Here is a 21,472-nt window from a genome sequence, read left to right on the forward strand (position 1 = left end):
GGTTTAATGTTCAGCGTTTCTTCTGGGTTAGTAACGCTGTAGATAAAAACACCACATCTGTGTAATCTGTTTTAAATATTAAGCTGTATCAATAGAGCATAAAAAGTTTGCCAGATACTTATCATGAGCAAGGTATATAAAAAATACTCTAATTCCATGAACATAAAAAATAATAGCTAGTCCTGCACTGTAAAAATTGCATTCTTACTGATGCAGATAATCGGAACTAGGAGTCTAGGGTATGAAAATATGTCTGAATTAAGCCTCTGTTCACGATACTGCTGAGATCCAGAGCCACCTGATGGCCATTCTGCAGCTATCTGCACACATTTAATGTGCTGTCTCTCTTGTTCATTCCGTCTGTAACAATGGGACAAAATATATATTTTAACTGACATATGAAAAATTCCTCAGCTTTGCTATGGATGGTCTACTGGATTTTTGCTATACTTCAGACATGACCTTTTAATCACATTTGGCAATTCCAATCATCCTCTAATGCTATGTTCATATAGCGTAACTAGCCATGGGAGAGAGATGTGCAAGCACCTGACAACAGAAAAGGGGAGAATTAACCATGACCACTGACATTTGATGAGATGTAAGAACCCATTTCTTTCCTTGTTTTCTCAGGTCTCTCAGCCAGCAAGATAATTGCTCTCAATTTAGGAACATCAGTTCTGAGGATAAAATGGGTCTAAGTGGCTACAGAATTAGAAATGACAACACTGCATGGCCATTGTCGTATAGAGAGAACTGTACCAAATCCGATGTACATATTCTTCAAATATTCTTAAAAAACCAGTGGGAATAGATATTTTAAATTCTGTGACCAGCTACTCACACGCAACTCCTAATTCTGCTGTGTTTACAATACTACATTAGTATGATTCAACTTCTAGGGTTTTAATTAAGCTTTATGTGAAATTCATTTGGTAAAATGTAATTAATAACACAATGTTTCTACTGCATTCTAAAATAAGAGGAAGGCTGCTTTAAGGAGGAAAGAGTGAAGGTTTTCCTAATTGGGTAAGGCATCTTGCTATAATGACTGCTAGCATTACTGCTGTTCCTGAACTGGTTTCAATCTGCTGCTCAGTGAAAACCCAAATGTAAGCTCCAAAGGAGTAACTCCTATCAGTATGGAGTAACAGGGATTATAAACCTGGCAGTGATTCTTTTCTCTTCTGCCATGAACACTGATAGCGCTGATCCACAGGTTGAGGATCAGGCATTAACCTACTGGTTTCACACAGCAAACTACTTACCTTGCTGTTCAATTCAAAGCGAGTTACGGAGAATCAGAATTCCCCACAGAATCCAGAGTCATGCCAAATAAGTATATTTGTTTTAAAACTGAAGTGCCTGAACCCAAAATATCTTTTATGAGAAGTCACTGTATGAATTCAGTGGATGACTCTCCACCTTCCACTGGATGTACTTTCTGCAGGAGCCCTAACAGACCTCTTGGCTTGAAATGAAAAAAAATTGTGTGAGTGAAAAACAAAGGAGTGAACAAACAAAGCTGATTAAAGCAGGGAATGAATGAGGACATACTTTTTATCCAAGGAGGACATATTTTTAACTGAAACTTAAATTACTATTAAAAACTCAAACAGTTGGGTTAGACAAGTATGGAGGATTATTGATTTCAAGGGGGGAACATAGTGCTCATCAACAGAACAAGGGGAGCTATAGCATGTTTAAAGAAAGACTTTGACCTACATGCCCCACAAACTGTAGTTCAGTGCCTTGAAAAATTCACCAGACACATGTAAAGATATTTAAACAATAAAGGAGCATTGTTTCATTTCTTATTCTAATGCTTAAGCACATCAGCAGAAGTTAATTCTTTGCCATTCAATCCAATAGAAAAAAGATTAATGCCATAAACCATCACAAAAAAGTAAATCTATTATAGCTGAATTCTCTTCATTCATATGTGCCAGCTGTTCTACTAGCCGTATATTAACTAAAAGAGTAGTAATGCTTACAAAATTAATAAAAATCAAGTGATATAACAGGTCATACCTCAACTTCCCAAGAATCAATCAAGTATTGGTAATAGGTTTTCTAAAAAAAAAAAAAAATAATAATTCATTCCAGAAGGTATCTAGAATTCAGACTGATCACTTAAATAGTCTTGTGACTGCTAAACTAACATCTCTTGTTTGAGCACAGGGGCCTGATTTTAAATTGTGCTGAGAAGCCTGTGCTCCTATTAACTTTAAATAGCATTGTGGGTACTCAGCATTTCTAAAAATCAGGCTTAGAGCACTCAGCCAAAGTCTACGGTGTAGAAAATTGATACTACTTGGAAAAGGCTGAGATGGACATTGAGCAGTGCAACACCTTGCAAGCCGAAAAAGGTAATTATGGGCAGCATTAACCCTCAAAATAGCTCTTATATTTTGGGAAGTTTTGGGAATTGGTGCAGGTCCTGGCATTAACCACAGCAGCACTAGTGGCTTCATAGCTTTTTTCCTGGCCCAAATACAGAGATTAGAGTGTTCTGGGCAATGTTTTGCCATACTTCCTTATTCTCTTGACTACTTTCATAATATAAGCGAGATGGAAGAAGCAGGAAAAACTAGCATAAACTACAAGATCACCTTTTTCTTCAGAGTTCTTTACAAATCTACGGACAGGTTAGTAGATTTACAAACAACTCTGCTTCGTTTAGCTTCAGATTAAGTTACTTTTCTACCATAAGACAATGAAGATGCCTCTGAAACTTTCACTAAAGTTGATAGATCTCTTGGTTGTAGCTGACATTCTAGCATAGGAGTAGTGTCGATAAGGTTAGAATGCATCTGCACTTCACACACTGGACACAGTTAATCAGCCAAGACATTTCTGTATTAGAACTACTGTAGCTCTTCTCTTTTTCACTGTAAACACATATTAGCCAGCAACAATTGGAACTAATGAACATACGTACTATTTGCAAACTTACGAGAATAACCTGTCAATTAGCAACTCTGTGCTGCTGGCTACCTGTTTTTGTCAATGAAGAACTACATTAAATTGATCTAAGACTGCAATGTTAACTGTCCACTAAATATTTATCTAAGGAAACTAAATTTTAGTCTGCACAGGGACCATCCATTTCTTCTTGAACAGTTACTCTACACAGAGGTGTTTATTATACAGAGTCATACTTGTTTGAATAATAACCTCAGATCTCTGAAGAACCCAAACTGTTTTGATCCACAAGTAGAGTGAAGTCTTCTGAAATGCAGCACTTAATGCTCTGTGGAACTCAGTCCTAACACAATTATTCACTCCAGTAAGATACTAACAATTGTTCGGCACAGAAGATGACTAAACCCCTTGCTGACGTTGGACTAAATCACCATCACTTCTATTGCCAGGGGTTGCCTCAGTCATGGATTAAGACTTGATCTTTATGTGCTGGCTCAAGGGACCCATGAAAATTGTAATAGGCTGCCATCAACTGCTGTAAATAAAAAGAATGGTTCTGAAGACCACAGAAAAACTGTCTGCAACTAATGAGTCTGACAAAATTAGTCTGAATCACAAAATGAGTCTGACTAGTAAAAACACACTTATACATCCAATTCCGCATGACATATCTTTGCAATGGCAACTGATGTATTCATGATCGATATATCCTGTCCAGTGCCATTAATGAGTGGGAAATGGCATGTATGAGCTAAGCGCTATAATCTCAAAGAATAACAATTTCACAGCGAGAAACTGTAATGCCAAAAAATTCAGAATCCCTAATATACTTTTATTTACAGCCTGAATTGCTGATTCTTAATCAAGCTAACAGGCTGCTATAGGAGAAATTCACTCTGACCCAATCTTCAGACAGACTCCAGGGAGAAATAGTCAAACACCATGTGATAAATGGTGATGAAGTGCAAAACAAGAACATTGTGAGGAAGGGCTGTTGCGTCCAAGCACACTCAATAATACAGCAATCAGATGGTTAAGCAATATCAACGTACTATTATCAACATAGCTAAGACAGTGTTATCACCGCCTCTAAAGCTTGTTTCATTCTCTTCAAGGCCTCACTGTGCAAACATGGCAGCTGTGCTGGATTTGCTGTGCAGGGCATGTGCGTTCAGTCATCTCAGAAAGATCCAAAAGACTGAGAGAAGAAGCAGGTGAAGGGCAGAAAGAAGCTGCAATATGTAACATGCTAGACAGATGTAGAAACAGCAGCAGCAGCTTTTGGATGAATGTTTTGCAGATAATTCTGCAGTGATCATGAAGAGTTTTAGTCTACAAAGCTCACCCTATTAAAGAGATCCCACAGAAAGCATGTCTGATGTCAGTTCTGTAGTCAGTATTCTTGAGTATCTAATATTTACTTTTCAGTTATTTATTATACATTTTCACTCAAAAGGCATCTACTTAGATAAAAGATGAAAGATATTTGATAAAAGGTTGATAACATATTAATGTATCGTAACAATCTTACCATAAAAAACATAATTTCACTTGCATTTTGAAAGGTTTCCAAGCACTGCACAGCTGAATGTAACAACTGACACATTTTAATACATACAGACAGAATTCATCAGCTCAAGATTACACTGAATTTTTTAGCACCGCTTTTTCTTCTTGCTTATCTACCTACTGAGTTTTTTCACAGCTGTCTTTACCCAGGGGAACAATATTAATGCCAAAGTAGTATCAAAAAGCAGCTATCTTGAAGCAGCAGTGACTATTTTCTAAATGATAAAGTCACTCTTCTTCTCCCTCCTTTCTTTGCAGTATTTCCTCCTGAAAGGATGGGAGTGCACTTGCTTGCTCATCACTCTTGCTACCCTAAACAACTAAGATAGCTTTGTTCTTCTGCACCAGCAGTTCTGCTCATGAACACTGAAACTGAATTTCCTTTTTTAGACAGCAAGGACGCAGACTATCTTCCTCTTCTCCCTCCCTCTGCCTCCCCTCCCCCTCCTACAGTCTTTGCTGTGCCCTCATCTTACCTTCAACAGCAGAAGAAATCCATGCTGCAGTTTTTTTCCTCCTTAGCAGCTCTATGGCAACAGCAGCTCTGAGGCAGCACTCCTTCATGGTTCGTTCTCGCTTTTCTCTCTTGCCTTCTGCATGAAGATACAGTTTGTTTGCCCAGTAAATTAGCAAAGACAATTGTGATAGGATGTAAATTAACAAACACAGTTCCAATGTGATTTCAGAAAAAAAGCGTGCTCCTGGGGGTACAAACTTGTATTCCCCAAAGAGCTGAATGCTAGCAATGCAAATGAATAACAGTAAAGGAACTCAGAGAACTCATTTTGGGTAATAAACAGTAAAATCATCTTTGTGATAATTTGGCTTTCTTGGACAGAAATCTGAAAAAAGAGAAAACTCTGAGCTTAAGGTAACAAAATATCACATCCAAATGAAGTCCTTAAACTCTTAAGTATCTTGTCATTGTTTGACTGAGTCTTTATTTGTTATTAACACATAAATGAAATCAGTGGTTTGTTAAATTTCTGATGAAATAAAAGGAATTATGTCATACAAGATATTGTATTCTTGGAACCCATGGAAAAGTGTGTATCAGAATATATTTAGAAATGGTAACACAAGCTACAGAGGACAAAAGAACAAGCAAAGAAAAAATGCCAGTGACTGGGTGGTTACCAAATGCTATAGTATCTGCCTGCTTAGAAATTAGGATTTTCCTGACTCTGTTACTTTTAAGTTAATCAGAACAATAAGCTACAAATAAATGCTGAATATGATAGCAAATAAACAACTCCTTAGGACTCAGAAACAGTTATTATCAGAAGCTCTTAAATTAAATTACCTAGCACGAGATAGAATTACTGTGAAGAGCAGTACATATATTTTATTTATTTATTGCAAAAAATTGCCAGTAAATGATAATCTAATTACTTTAAATACATGCATGAAATAGATTAATCAATATATATCTGCAATTCAGCATGAACACTTGTTTCTGCCTCCCGCTGTGTAAAGAACAAAGGTTTCTGGCCACTGCCAATTGCTGCGACATGACGTGTTACAGTGCATGCCCTGGATTAGCACAAGCAATGCCACAGTTACTCCTGGCAAAAATAATGTGATCACCTGCATCCTGTCTGTGCTTGCATCACTAGATGTCCATGCACGCTTGTGTCAGTGACTCCAGGAAAATGTGGGCAGCTGTTCCTGGGTGCAACCTGAGAGGAAAAGAATGAATTCCCTATTATCCCACACCTTTTATATTCATTTTTGTCTCATCTGGCAGTATTCAACTAGGGTACAAAATAATATATAATAGCATTCTGGGACAGGTTAAAGCACAAACAATTGGAACTAAGGACTAGCCTGCAGAGGCTTCATAACCCTAAAAAGAAACCCTAAACAACAAAGCAGAACAGTTACAAGACAGTTTCTCAGCAGCCCGCTTGGCACTTCATGGGCACACATTTCAGATCCAATCATGACAACAGCACACATCTGTAACAGTGTTAAAGAGAAAAACCTTGTAATATTTACATTTTCCATCCAAAAAAATCTCAGAAGGATTAACAAAACAAACAAACACAAATTTATTAAACAAGTCATAATGTTTATCTTGACTAATTTTTTAAACTTTTACCCAGGGAGCACCTCAGCCTCCCACCCAGAACAGACTGCTTTGTAGGCTGAAGCAGAGCACACGAAGTGATCAGTCCCAGCCTTAGAGAGTTTGCAATCTAAGAGATCCTTCAAAGACAGGAGATTTTAATTGCCATTTTACAGGCAGTTGAAACAAGGGCACAAAGCTGAAACTACTCATCTATAATTTCATATTAAGCCAGTATCAGTGACAGAAACAAAACTCAGGGAATCTGAGCTATAGTTACCTACAGAAACAAATAGACTCAATTTACTTACAAAAAAGTAAAGCTCAGTAGAAAAGTTTTAGGTTGTAGAAATGAAGATTTACCTTGAGGCAATACCTCTGCCTACATAGCTCATTTTATTAATGACAAAGTATTCAACTTTATTGTTGACATTTACATGCTGTAACAAGGTCTATAAACTGCAAAATACTGTTTTAGAGGTTAAAATGCTCTGCTAGAGAAGGAGGAAGAGACCAGTTAACACACAAGGCTAGATATGGACAGAAAGAGCTTCTGTTAAAGAAAAATGAAGTAATTTCTATGATATCTTACTCTGGCTATTTAGGGATGCATACGTATTTCTGACAATAAAGGCCTGGAATACACTCATACCAAAGCTTTCTGTGCAATGCTGTATCAGTTGATAAAACCTAGCCATTCCACTGTCAGTAATCTGAGATGGGCCCTCATAACTCATAGCACTGTACACAAACTCTGAAAAGCACAGCATGCTTGTTCTGATGTCTAAAAGTGCAATTTGGATGGGGAAGGACAGCATCATATGACTTGGTCTCATCAGTCAGGACATAGGGTGTTTATCAAGGTAAGCATATCTACAACATACGTTAGAGATTATTATTATTATCACAAAGTCTGGTCTTGTGAATATATCCCTGTAAAATGAAAGAACTGCTTGGCCTTTTTGGTGTTTTCATCTTGGCTTTGTTCACATGTATTAGTTCCTCCTACTAAGAATATAATGCTTCAACTTTCTTATCAATGAGGAAAGGTACTCAAAATTAAATACAGAATATAGATCTGCCTGTAGTGGCTGTTCCAAAAATTAAACAACTGAAATCAGCTCAGCAATTAAAAGCTTCAAGCATCGTCAGTAGATTCTGAATTGAATAACCATGAGAATAACTAACTTACACAGATGGTTAACCAATATCAGAAGGAAACATATTTTCTTCAAAAGAATGCATAGGCTCGTATTTACCTTTCTCTCAGAATTAGAAAAAATGTTCTTTGCAGACTGTCTCACAGAAATATATGACATGCACTATCTCATGGTCTTCCAATTGACTCAAAAAATAAATGTAACCAGAGTACTCTGTCAGGATGTTATCAGCAGCTGCCACCTGCTTAATCTCTCTAGCTTTCTTTACTTTTGTAATAGAAAGAACAAACTCTACCTTGAAAATATGCATGTTAACTTCTATCAAAGATTTCTAAGCCTCGTAGCATTACTGATCTCTGCATTTTTCAAACATTTGCCCACACATAACCTCTGAGATAAATACTATCACCCCCACTTTACAGAGGAGAAAACTTAAGTGCAAAAAGAGCTCTCATTCCAATAAAAGTCAATGGCAAGTCTCTAACAAATATCATCTGTTCAATTTTAGTGCTGAAATTACAAGTCTGTGGTCACACTGGGAGTCTTTAACACAGCAGAGAACAGAGCTAAGCTGACTCCGTGTCCTGGGCCTTACTACAAGCCTCAAAAACTGCAAAAAAGAATCTAATCGCTCAATCAAGGAGAACATTCAAGACCTAAAAATATGACCATCAAGTTTTATAGAATGCAGAGGACTGAACGACTAAGAAAATCATAGAAAGAAAAGTTTATTTCTCTTTAAAGTATTTGGGTTGGGATTTTATTGTGCCGACATTCTTTTTATTACCAGAATAGTTACTAAAATCACAAGACCGCTATAAGTGATCCCATATGATAGTTTTCTTTATATTCATTTAAAGAATTAAAGAATTACATACTTCCTCTAAGAAAAAAAACACTCCTTTTCTAAAATTAACACTAGTTTTTTATTAGAAGCCCAATATAATGCTAACTGAAGTAAATGAAAAATTTTTCACAAGTTCAGAGGCCACCGGATGAAACTATATGTACCTATTATAAAAATAAGAAGTATTTAACTTCCCTTAGTTCTTCAGATTTTTGACCCTCTAACACAGGGCTGAAAATCCCAGGTTCCTCTCAGACCCCAGAACATTTCTGCCACTTCCTTTCAGCAGCAGGTTACAAGAACTTTCCCACTGTATAAAAGAGAAACCATCTTTCTTAAAAATTCATGGAAAACTTCATTATTCCAGAATAAGAAATACGTAACAGATAACTTCAGACCTCTGAAGGCACTAAGGTCACTACAAGTCTGAGTTTAAGCTGCAGACTCTAAGAGGAAGTGAATTAATGAATGAATAACCTGAAATATGGAATTCACACAGCTTTGCCATTTCCTTAAAAAACAAGAAAATTACTCTTAAACAGTTTATTAAATGAATATCATAAAGAAAAAAATGTCTTACTGGGAATGAGAGAACTTAGGCTAAGAAACAAAACTATGCAAAACTGAAGCAGGAACACTCCTTGGAGACTTGTGCTTGTAGCAATTAGGGAGCACAAGCCACAAACCACCATGCATGCATTTCAGACAAGTGAGTCAGCTGGTCAGCAAAAGGTCCTATCCACCCTAGATCCTCTGCGCAAGTCTGAATATCTTCAATAGCTGAGCATGTGCAACAATTACATTAACTAAAGCAGCTTAAATCCCATTGGCTCTCTATAGTGCTTGGCTCCTAAATCATTTAAGTGTTTTTGAAAATGTTCCTTATTGGCCTAGTGCACAACTATTCAGTGAGACAAAACTTTGTCTGGGAGAGAAAATTCTGTGTCTGGATGTACTTTCAATTCACTCAACAAGGACATAATTGAGATTTCACAACACAAGTTTGATTACAGTTACAAAGAGTAAAAATATCTGTCAAAGCATAACAAAGTTATTTTACAACTATAACAAAGGATGACAAAGCAAGCCTAGCAGCCTAACGTATGAAAGTCATCATAATGTGGATTTCAAATTGCACTGAGATACTAAAGAATACAATGCAAGCTTTCTCAGTGCATTAAAAACACTGCATTTTATAAATTCTTATTATTTAGTTTGTTTAGATTACAATTTCAGTGGAATGACAAAAAAGTGTAAGTTAGCATTAATGAAACCCTGTGACTGTATTTAAATAACAAGCACGGGACTCATGGAATTTGGACTTTCTCTCTCCCCTGGAGGTTTTCCAGAATCTTTCCTATCCACTCCTACATCTGAGGAAGCAAGCTTTTGTTTAGGCAAGATCCTCTGGGAACAATGAACTGAAAAACATTACTTCTTGCTAAGAACACCCTAACAAATCATCTTGATCCTCAACGTGACCTACCGTGAATAAACTCTGTCTGTTTACAATTACTTTCTTTGCTCTGCTAGTTGTGGCAATCAAGTAATATACAGCACGTACTCTAGCATCAGATTTGCAAATGCAGGAGAGGAACTCAGGATCTTCCAGGTTTCCCGTGAAGTACATGACAGTTTCATGGTAGATTCAAATCATGGTATGAGATTCCTAAAAGGAGATTTCTGAAATTTCCTAATGCAAACTGTGACATCGCCTTTGCCAGAATATTGATGAGCAGGGATTGCTCAACTAGACATCAGTTTCAGGAGGTGTCAGCTCCTATTGCTTTCTTTAGATACATCATTCTTTACTTCAATCTGCATGAATAATGACTGGAAACCCAGCTGCTAAACCAGCCAGACCATCTGTTACCCCCTGGTAATAAATGTATAATTATGTTCACTCTCACTAAAGAGCTCATGATTCACCAGGATTGTCTTTTGGGGAGACATCTACTGAAGTATATTATGTGCACATATAACTGTGACCATGGATCCTATCTTTAGTAGCACAGACATATTATTCAGTATCTTTGTGGTATCTCTGCTGCCTGATGATAACATGAACCTGGTCCTTGAGGAGCAAGTTTTTAGTTGAGACTGCTCTAGAAAACTTAAATAGATTTAAAACTGGGGGGGGCATCACAAATCCCAGTGTCAATCCAAGGTTGTCAGTGACAAAATATGACCTTTCACTAACTCTCACTATGATGCTTCATGTTCAGAACACAAATAATCCCACACAGAGCATGGCTACCACCAGTCTAAAAATACACAAATTAGATACAAGATCACAAATGAAATGGCTGTTTGCTGTTCTATAACCAAAGAGATATTTCTCAAACACTGTATTCAGGTACATGGGTTTTAAAGAGTACAAAATGTCAATGTTTTTTCCTCTAGTACAGTTAGAGTCATTGCTAGGACAACAATCCTGGATTTCTGCTATGTTGTTTCACAAAAAGAGAGGACTGATTCAGTGTTTCCAACCCTTTGCTTATCCCAAGTTAATGAAACAAAATTTCTTTCCTCTTTGTATTTGGTGAAACACGTCAACAATTTTCCCTAGAGGAAATGCTGGATTCCTTTCCTCATATGCCTTGATGTGGAACATCATATGAATGAATCTTTTTAACACGGGAACTTACAGTTTGTTTCTTAAAACATAATTTCATATAATACTTAAGGCAAATAGAGAGCACCTGACGAGAGGCCACTTGCCTGCAGACTATCTGATCCTATAGCAGTGGATTAAAATAATAACGAAGAAGAGCAAACAACATGGCCAACTAATCAGGTTTGTAAAACTCTACCAAACTCCTCTATGACCACGTGACAGGAGATACCAACATGTCCACAGACTTTTCTGTATACTCAAGCATCAGGTAAATCACAGATGAACAAAACCCTCAAAGACATGGAAGTTTCAAGCTCCTCTATAAAGGCCGGCGATGAGGAGCTCTGGGGGAGCAGGCAGCACTGTTTGCCTCCATAGTTGCCTTATGTCTGCATAAAGAAATCTTAGCATCTGGTCGAGAGACTCCCAGATGTCATTATCACAGAGACAAAACCAATTTTAAAAATTATCTCTTGACTGAAGTTAATAGTTAAAAAACATTTTCTGAGTTTTGGTGGGTGGTGGGGGTTTTTTTGGGGGGTTTTTTTTTTTTTGAATGGGATGAAATTGGGTCAAGTGGAGTAAAACAAGACTTGCAATGAGTTAGAGCAATGGGAACAGTTTCTCCTGTAACTATCCTTAAAGAAAGCTAGGAAGGCCTTGTTAGTTCAAAACTACTTTTGTCAAAACTGAACTTTCAAAGTGGTTTGAATACACAGGTAATCCAAAATGACACTAATTTCTGTACAGGAAAAGGTAAACTAGATACTTGTTTCTGAGATGACAAATGTTTTTTTTTTAAAAAAACACATTTAAGGTCTGTGGAAAATGGTGACTTACCTTCCTGAAATTCCCACATGTGAAGAAATCTTTTCCACTCAGGTTTGCAAATATACTAAGACCTAATTGCAATACTTAAATGAAAAGTATATACATTCTATGATGTAAGCTTTCTTAATAAATGTTCAAGATCCTTAATAAAAAGAAATATTCAGTGATGTTATTTCTTCCATTTAGACCCAAAGTAATTTTTAATGGAAATCTAACTGTGCCAGCCCCAGCCTGTGTTTGTGCTCTTTTGCCAGTCCACCCTGTTTCTTTTACAACCAGAGGTTTATGGGTCCACACAAACTGCTATCATTCATTTATAAACGCCTCTGGTTATTGTTGCATGGCTGTCTAAACTGCAAATACAAGAAGCATCCTCAATATTTTCTACCCAGCATAGGTGGACAAAACTTGAGAGCATTAGAGGGGGTTGATGGAGGAGCTGCATTTATGTAATTTAGCTGGGATATTGGTAAGTGTTGCGTTATTTCTACAGATAACATTGCCCCAGCAGATGCTACCATAGGAAGAGCTGATGTACATTTAGTCTTTCAGAGATTCCCTTTACGGATATTCTAGATGGTTCTAGACAATTTACAATACTCTAGACAAGTAAAGGGTCAAGTTTTTCAAGCACTGCCTCCATTTATTCATATATAATCACTATGGAAACAAGTTTGAGAAGTGACACACATAAACCCATTAAAGTTGGCACAAATTATTGCTTACAATTTATATTATTTGCCTACATAAGAAATATTGATGAACGGGTTATTGTAAAGCCTGAGAAGAGCATTAAAATGATTGGTATTTTTTTCTACAACAGTATAAAAGCAAACGGACACGATCACTGATCATTTCATTGAATTGGTTCACACAGTAACATTTTCCTTACTGTTTTATTTTGGACTGCACTAACCTTTAAATCAGTCTTGACAGATTTTTTTTGCAGACATCGCTATACTATGAACTGCAGCATCTCACAGCACCGTGTTTTCAGCGGCGCCCTGAGGACCACCCCGCCTCTTTCCTACAAATACTCTCCAAATACGCCTTCATCCCCTTTGGAAATCATCCACCTTTAACACCGCGTGACAAATTTGCATGATTCAGCTAGCTGCTGCCTCAAACACGGGCCGACGGAGCACCACCGGGCCCGCCCGGCCTGTTCCCCGTGGTGCCGGTTTCCACACAAACCCACACGCCGCTTGTGCGGGGCCGGGGCTGCGGGGGCGCCTCGGGCGCCACCATCTTACCACCTCGCCTCACCTCACGGCCCCTGCGGACACCTCCCTGTCCCCCAGCGCTGCCCCCTCGCTAACCAACCCGGACTTAGCCCATTCCTGCCCCTCACCAGAAGGTGAGGAGGGAGAATTTGGGGTGTGTTTTGCCTAGCGGGAAGGAGAAGGGGGCCATTTCGGGTTTGTGTGTGCGGGGGGGGGGGGGGAAACCCCGCGGCCCAGGAGCCCGGCCGCCTCCCCCCCGCCCGAGAAAGCCGCTCTCTTCTGTCACTCCCTGACTCCAGGCAGCGGGGCTTTAAATATAACCGACATGGCGGGAGAAACGCAGCCATGCCACTCTCTGCTTGCCCCAGCCGCATAACCTGCTCGGCGATCCCCTCAGCCTGGCCGCCCTCACTCCCCCAGGCCTGGGCCGCCCTCACCCCTTCCCGCCAACCCCCCCACTCCCCCTCCCCCGCGCTGCAGCAGGGGCCGGAGCGGGAAACCCCGTGTACAGGAGCGAGCGGGGGGGGGGAGCAAAGCGGGAGGAAGGAGCGAGGCGCTGTTACTCCGTCAATGCTGCAATATCCTTCCGCACTCGGGGGGGAAAAGTAGTTCCATGTTCCCCTGAGCTCGTGGCCCCAAGTGGCTCAGGCAGCCCCTTCGGAGTATCCCAAACAGGGGGATGACGGGAATCTCTTGGGAAGGGGGCTCAATCCGGGGGGATTCGTGCTTTTTTCCCCTGTGGCGTGAGGTGTATATCCATGCGCAGAGCAGAGCGAAACGAGTCCGGCAGCGGGCGGGTATATAAAGGGGGCGCCGGGGAGGGATTGCCTTTTCAGTTGAGGACAGAGCTGGTGTGCGGAACATGTCAGGCGGCTCCGCGGATTATAGCAGGTATGGCGCGGCGTGTGGGGGCCTCGGGTCCTTTTCTCGTAAGGGGGCTCAATGAGTTGGGCAGAGGCGGCCAGGGAGAGGGAAGGAAGCGGGTCTGCGTGTGTGTGGGCGCTTAGACGCTTGAGATGGCGCTCAGAGGCGGCTCGGCGCTGCGGTGCGACAGCGCCTGGTGTTCCGGCCCCTCCCGGTTCTAGACGTTTCGGTCCTGTCTCTCCCTTTACTCGCGGTTCAGCAGGGATTTAGTTCTATTCCTTGGGGTTCGCTTTTTCGTCGTTGATTTTCTTAGAAACCCTTATCCTTGAAAAAGAGCCATTCTTAATTTAATCGTACCCGCCGAGCTATTTTATAATTAAAGCGCTTCAACGCCTTGCTGAGGACTTTTTCCTTAAAATTCTCCCCCTCTGTGGCTGGCTTCTCCCCCCCCCCCCCCGGCTCCCGCCGTTGGTTCGCCCTGGCTTTGCGGGCCCGGTTGAGGTTGAGGGCGAGACCATTTTTTCGGGGAAGGGGGAGGGGCGCGGCCCTCGGGGCGATCGCCCGGCGCTTCCTCCGCCTGCGCGCAGAGGCCGATTTGCGCAATCCCAGGGGTGGAGCTCTCGCGAGATTTGCCCGGCGCCGAGGCGGGGCGGGGGAAGAACCGCAATGGAGCCGGGAGGCCGCCGCCTCCCCCCGCCGCCCCCCCTCCGCAACGCGCCAGGCGCTGCAGCTGAGCTGGTGGCAGCCATTGCCCTGCTCCCTCCCCACAACTGCGGGGCCCAGCGCCCCGCCTTCAACAGATGCCTTCCGTGAGGGGGGCGCTGTACGCTGGGACATTAGTAAATAAGACTGTTTCATCTGGGATTGAGACATATTTTTCTGGTGGGTTTTTCTTCACTTGAAGGTTTGCATGGTCTTCTGTCACACTGGGAGCTGAGGACTTGGGTTAGTAGCACCTAAGCCAGTGGGGAGAGGGTAGGAGTTCCTCCATTGGCAAAATATCAGAGCACCTGCTAGAACGATCTGTCATGGGTTCCAGATAACAGCTTTTGGCAGCCAAGGTGTCAGTGCGCTTCTACATGTTACTTGCTACTGTGTAACAGCTTGTTCTATTTGGTGACAGAGACCATGGCGGCCCAGAGGGAATGGACCCCGATGGTGTCATTGAGGTGAGCACATGCGAACTGACTTGAGAATTTAATCATAGATGGAGATAAGGGTTGGATTTAATATTTTTTAATTTTTTCTTCATTACAGAGCAATTGGAATGAGATTGTTGACAATTTTGATGATATGAATTTAAAAGAATCCCTTCTAAGGGGCATTTATGCTTATGGTTTTGAGAAGCCTTCAGCTATTCAGCAGAGAGCTATTATTCCATGCATCAAAGGTATGTGGATGATTCATTTGTTGGTATCAACATTGGATAATTAGAAAGTGTTGTAAAATATGTACACTGTTGTATTAGTGTGTGATGATACCTATTTTTAATCCTTATTGAACAAGTGATGTGATGGTACACCATCTTTCGGGACTGACCTGAAATGGAGAGAACTCTTAATACTGATCACTTATTTCAAAGGGAATACAATAAAACTAAAAACATGAATGACCTCTGTGGGAGCAGTAAATGTGTATCCTACTTTTTTTAGGGTATGATGTGATTGCTCAAGCTCAGTCAGGTACTGGCAAGACAGCCACATTTGCTATTTCCATCCTGCAGCAGTTGGAGATTGATCTCAAGGAGACCCAAGCACTAGTATTGGCCCCTACCAGAGAACTGGCTCAACAGGTATTGATAGTGTAGTTAAAAAAAAAGCTGCTTGTGTGTTGCATAGGTTTCAGGTTTCACAACTGTGAGACAATAAACAGACTTCTTAAGGGGCTGTTAACTAATATCCATTCAGAACCCTTTTTGTGTTGAGTAATGGGGGACATAAACTGGCTTCTGTCCCACAAGTTCTCTGCCTGCTTGAAAAGCCAAGCCAATGCACATGGAGGGTGTGCTGGGGCAGGGTTGCAGGAGCCAGCTGCTATGCTGTATGTAGTTCTGAGGGAATATCTTCAGCAGAAAAACAAAATACAAGATATGTTATTAAAGCACAGTGTTCTGAGTGGAAACAAAGCTTATTTTTTGGAAGCTATTTGAACTTGCGTGCAGTTGTGCAACATGAAAACTGCAGTGCGCATGTGGTCACTTCATTGTTTTCGTATTTTTGTGATGTTTTCCTGACTGTTATTGCATGTCTGCTTCACCTTCAAGGCTTGCTATTTTGTTTTACTAAGTGGGTAATGTGGGATCTTCAGATGGAATGTTAAAAAGAACTCAGAATAGAGTAGAAAATAGATTATATACTGCTTCTTGTCTTTTTCAACTAGAACATACTGAGATGCCAGTGCTATAGTGAAGATGCTTCTTGAAGGTAAAACTAAACATGCTAAATTGGACAGGAAAAAGAGATCAGTGGAATGAGAGCCTCTGATCAGAATGTTTAACGTCTGGTCTACTCTGAAGACATTGGCGAGATCAGAGTTGTTTTGGAGCCTGGCATATAGCAGTGCACTTGTACACTCTATGAACTTTCTTTTCTGCAAGTGCTTAATGTGCAGGGCTTGGCAGTTCAACACCCGAATTCACTTCTGGAGGCCCTGCTTTTTAACTTAGTAATAGCAGATGCATGGTAGTCACTTTAGCTCAACTAGTAAGACCAAAAATTTAACTTTAGTGCCCCTCTGACTTAAGCTTTCTAGTGAACAACTTCAGTAACAACCAGTTGGGCACAATCATTAGCAACTGTCTTTTCTAACTTAGAGCTGCATAATCCTTATTTTCTCTGTTAGCTTCCAAAGTCCATGAGCATTAATGATAACAGGGCTTAATCTTTAATGTACCAGGAACTGCTGCTAATGGAGGGGTTTTATTTTAGATTCAAAAGGTAATTCTGGCCCTTGGAGACTACATGGGAGCAACGTGCCATGCTTGTATTGGTGGTACAAATGTTCGCAATGAAATGCAAAAACTTCAGGCTGAGGCTCCACACATTGTGGTTGGAACTCCAGGGCGTGTGTTTGATATGTTAAACAGACGCTACCTTTGTAAGTATGAATTTAATTTTGCTCTTGATGATAAATTTCCAGTACAAATTTCACATGCAGTGAGAACTTATGTAATGCATTTGATGTCACTGTAGAGGGTTGTATTGGAAAGCTTAGTCCTGAAGGCGAGTGACATCAATAAAAATACTTAGTGTGTTTCTGAAGCTTCATGAGACACCCTTTTTTTTATAGCACCTAAATGGATCAAAATGTTTGTTCTGGACGAAGCTGATGAAATGTTGAGCCGTGGATTTAAGGATCAAATTTATGAGATCTTCCAAAAATTAAGCACAAACATCCAGGTAAAAAAACTTTGTGGTTAACTTGATGGATGCAGGTTTGGTTACAGTGTAGTTGAGAACTGCTGAATTGTCTAAATCAAAGCTGAAGCTGCTGTGTTAGGTGCATGCTAACACTGAGCAATGCCTTCTAGGTTGTGTTGCTATCGGCAACAATGCCAATGGATGTGTTGGAAGTGACCAAAAAGTTCATGAGAGATCCCATACGTATTTTGGTGAAGAAGGAAGAGCTGACTCTGGAGGGTATCAAGCAGTTCTACATTAATGTGGAAAGAGAGGTTGGTATCAGTGGTACTTGCTCTGGCTGGAAGAGTTTTTAAGTTTTAGTTTTCACCTTCTTGTTAAAGCACTGTGCTAAAATTACAGAAACTGAGGCTGAGCTTTGGTTTCTGTAATAATGCTAGTAGAGTACATGCAAGAAGAAGACAAACTATGCACTGGATCAAATGACTAGGGTGGACCTCTTTCTTAATGTCCGGTGTCCTGTGTCTTAAGATTTGGTGCAACAGTTGATGCAGAAACTTGGTTTAGTGTCTTGTTCATACTTTTTGGGTCATACTGAATATAATTGCACACCAGAGCATGCTTAACTGAGTGTTGCTTTTGAGTTTTATTCCTTGTTTGAGGTTCTTGTGATGCATGGAACTGTCAGTGGCATGATTTATTTCCTGATCTCCTTTGTTCTGTTCAGGAGTGGAAGCTGGATACTCTCTGTGATTTGTATGAGACACTGACCATTACACAGGCTGTTATTTTCCTGAATACGAGGAGAAAAGTAGACTGGCTTACAGAGAAAATGCATGCCAGGGACTTCACAGTCTCAGCTCTGGTAAGAATTCATACTTAAGTTCTGAAATGCTGTGTACATGTTGAAAAATAAATCATAATGAGCTGCGTTTGAGTGAAAAGCAGGAAAGTTATAATATAGCTGTGCAGTGCTGTATTATCGTTCCCCCTGCTTAAAGAAAAATGCTTCCTTCTATCCCTACCTGCTTTGTCCCCACGGCAGGTAGGGACGCTGGGTTTCATACATCACTTTGTTTTTTAAAGGATATTCCAGTCTGGAGTACTGGAACTGTAGTAATTTTAACTTTTTTAACTCTACAGCATGGTGACATGGACCAGAAGGAACGGGATGTTATCATGAGGGAGTTTAGGTCAGGATCAAGCCGTGTCCTGATCACCACTGACTTGCTGGTGAGTACTTCACACTGAACACATTTCTGTTGAAATCTGGTGCCAAAAGCTTCATAACTCAGTGAAGGTTCTTGTAGCCTGAACTACTTGGAGCTTCTTGGAAGAGTAAAGACTATGCTCCACTATGGACTACACAGTTGTAGTTCATCACTAGCCATGTGGTCGACAAAAGCATGAGACAGGTAATTTAACCTAAAGCCTGTGACTCACATTAAAGAATCTCTATTGCTTTTCAGGCGCGTGGCATTGATGTGCAGCAGGTGTCACTGGTTATAAATTATGACCTGCCGACCAATCGTGAAAACTACATTCACAGGTTAGTTGGCTCTACCCCCTAGTTGGTGTGCTACGCTGAGTGTCATGTCCTCTACAGAAATCAGCACAGACCTTGCCTGTGTTTGCCTTTAGTCCGTACCAATAATGGGAGGTGTTATGTATCCATTCATGCAGTAACTGCCAAAAAGTGAGCAGGAAATAAACTACTTGTGGTTCTGCTTTAAAAAGGCCTGACTTGCGCAGCTAGGGTTCTGACATGAGGGAGGAGCAGAGCTTTTGTGGACAATAAAACAAAGCAGTGGGAAAACTTAGATGTGTGACAAGTTCAGTGATGGCTACTCAGTCTTTCATTGCTGAGATCTGGGGAAACTGCCAGCTACTGAACTGCCTTTTTGTCACATAGGTTGTGCAGTACAATGTCAAAAGCCACTACTGGCACAGCATCTGGGCAGCAATGTTGGCTGGATCTGTTGGTCCTAGCTAAGCTTTGTTTGCTGCTGCTCAGTGACTAGGCCTTAATACTCCTTAGCAAACCTGTTGTACAGGAGGACTGCCTTCACTCCTGGAGGTTCAGCTGTGTTCATGTTTTGTGTGCCTTGTTTGCTCTTGGTGTGGCTCCTCTCACAGTGGGATTCTCTCCTCTGGTGTGTGTCTTCTGGTAGCAACTTGACTTTTGTTGCCCTAGGTTTAGTTAACTGCTTCTAGTGACTGTCCCTAAATTAAGTAAACTGTGCTTTGTTACTTGATGTAAAAAAATACAGGAGTCGATAGCAGCAGTTGATGACACAAGATGGTGCTCAGAAACGGCGTTGACGTAATTTAGGACGTGGATTCGTAAGCGGCACAGTTTGAATAAAGAGCGAGTCGGTATTTATATATTTCTTTTGTCATGATTATTCACTAAATTTTGTGAGCCATTTTTGTGTATTAGCTTGTGCTGACTAGGTGCTTTATTGTGCAGTCTGCAGGAAGGTAGAACTGATGGTGGGTGTGACTAAACTGTACTGTGATGTCTTAGTGACTGACTTGGGCTTACACAAAAATGTCGAGCTTGGATTTTTCTGATTAAAAACCAAACCCTAAGTTTTCCCACTGGAAACAGTTACATTGAATTACAGTTCTCAAGCTGAGCATGCTGTTCCGTGTTACTGGATATAATTGGATTAATTTGGGAACAGTCTGATTTTTGAACAGTTGCTTATCTTTGGTGTGCCATGTGCTTGAGATCAGATGCATGGGTATGGGGTAGTTGGACAGAGGGGAGGGAGACTGAGCTAGGCCTTCATACCACAGCACCAACTGTTAAATAAAGATCTTATTTTGCAGCCAAGAGAGTAATGTTTTCTGCTCTCCTACTCTCCCTAGGATGGACACTTCTTCTGCATTGTTGGCACTAACTGCTAGTTTCTCCTGACCAGACCTGACTTTAGTAGCTGCTAGTCCTGTAAATACAGCATAAACTGGCCAGTGGCAGATAAGAGCAGCACTTAATGAATGGATCTTGCAAAGGCTTGAAGCAGCTTAGTTAACTTCTGTGTAAATGTGTTTTATTTTTGTGCAGAATTGGCCGGGGCGGTCGTTTTGGCAGAAAAGGTGTGGCTATAAACTTCGTCACTGAAGAGGACAAGAGGATCCTGCGAGACATTGAGACTTTCTACAATACTACAGTGGAGGAGATGCCGATGAATGTGGCTGATCTCATTTAATCCCTGGGATGAGGTGGTTGTGAATGCAGTGCTCGCTGTTGCTGAATAGGCGATTCACAACGTGCATTGTGCTTCTTTCTTTGGGGATATATTGAATCTTGTCTCAATGCTCATAACGGATCAGAAATACAGATTTTTGATAAGCGCAGCGACTTTTTGTCGTGAGCTCTTGTGGGGAAAGCCACTGGCTTTATCCACTTTAGGGTTAGACTGTTGGGGTTGGGTGGAAAGTCATGGGGTCTGTAAATTTTTTCTTTATTAGAAATTTATTTCCTAGTTCCATAGAAGTGGTTGTATTAGATGTTCTTTATCATTTAATAATTTACTTATGGACTAAAAGATATAAGTGCTGTATAAAGTCAGCCAATTATGTTAAACTAGCCTACCTTCCTTTATTGTATGTACTTACACTTCAGATCAAATTGGAAAGGCCTTTCAAAATCTCTAAACTTTTATAAGAGCATTAAAATGCATTTTTGTTTCATATGTATTTATTCAATAAAGTATTTAATTAGTGGTAAGTGTGATCTGGACCCTGTTGCTAAGCCCCAGCAAGCAATCATACTATTGTCTTAGTTAGGGTTAAACCCAGTAAAATTTGCCATATTGCACATGTCTTAATGAAGTTTGAATGTTCAATAAAATACTTCTATATTCACTTAAATTGTAAATATTTGCTTCTTGCTTAGAGGAGTGTGTATTAGGGGAGGTGCTTGAGTAAGTGTAGAGGGTGGTTGTGCTTGTGCCCAGAGCTCTGGTGCTGGACCAGTTACTGGGTGTTACTGGCCTAGGTG

General features: G+C 40.6%; 1 protein-coding gene and 3 non-coding genes across 6 annotated transcripts; all 4 read left to right on the forward strand.

Moving 5' to 3' along the window:
* Positions 1 to 13,995: 13,995 nt before the first annotated feature.
* On the forward strand, positions 13,996 to 21,342 carry EIF4A2 (eukaryotic translation initiation factor 4A2). 3 transcript variants are annotated; one of them, XR_008578241.1, is made up of 12 exons: positions 13,996 to 14,131; positions 15,228 to 15,273; positions 15,362 to 15,494; positions 15,757 to 15,896; positions 17,032 to 17,200; positions 17,393 to 17,502; positions 17,634 to 17,777; positions 18,191 to 18,328; positions 18,607 to 18,696; positions 18,933 to 19,012; positions 19,734 to 19,839; positions 20,534 to 20,673. XR_008578241.1 is itself a non-coding variant. In XM_054834970.1 (11 exons), the coding sequence occupies exons 1-11, from the start codon at positions 14,103 to 14,105 to the stop codon at positions 19,741 to 19,743; spliced, it is 1,089 nt and encodes a 362-aa protein (XP_054690945.1). In that variant the 5' UTR covers positions 13,996 to 14,102; the 3' UTR covers positions 19,744 to 21,342. The 3 variants fall into 3 exon arrangements, 2 of the variants coding, with proteins under 2 accessions (XP_054690945.1, XP_054690944.1); XM_054834970.1 differs by having other exon boundaries at positions 19,734 to 21,342; XM_054834969.1 differs by lacking the exon at positions 19,734 to 19,839 and having other exon boundaries at positions 13,997 to 14,131; positions 20,534 to 21,342.
* LOC129210450 (small nucleolar RNA SNORD2) lies at positions 15,608 to 15,677 on the forward strand. The gene has a single exon (XR_008578506.1). It is a non-coding gene; the product is annotated as a small nucleolar RNA SNORD2 (small nucleolar RNA).
* LOC129210448 (small nucleolar RNA SNORA81) lies at positions 17,832 to 18,010 on the forward strand. The gene has a single exon (XR_008578504.1). It is a non-coding gene; the product is annotated as a small nucleolar RNA SNORA81 (small nucleolar RNA).
* On the forward strand, positions 18,406 to 18,532 carry LOC129210439 (small nucleolar RNA SNORA63). Its single transcript, XR_008578496.1, has one exon. It is a non-coding gene; the product is annotated as a small nucleolar RNA SNORA63 (small nucleolar RNA).
* Positions 21,343 to 21,472: the final 130 nt, after the last annotated feature.

This window comes from Grus americana, chromosome 9 (assembly GCF_028858705.1).
Source record: "Grus americana isolate bGruAme1 chromosome 9, bGruAme1.mat, whole genome shotgun sequence".
NCBI lineage: Eukaryota > Metazoa > Chordata > Aves > Gruiformes > Gruidae > Grus > Grus americana.

Bases quoted from the DNA above. Each gene is read 5' to 3' on its own strand.
- EIF4A2 (XM_054834969.1), top strand. From the start codon at position 14,103: ATGTCAGGCGGCTCCGCGGATTATAGCAG. The intron at 17,778-18,190 runs GTTGGTATCAGT...TGTTCTGTTCAG, and splicing joins ACATTAATGTGGAAAGAGAG to GAGTGGAAGCTGGATACTCT. The intron at 19,013-20,533 runs GTTAGTTGGCTC...ATTTTTGTGCAG, and splicing joins CGTGAAAACTACATTCACAG to AATTGGCCGGGGCGGTCGTT.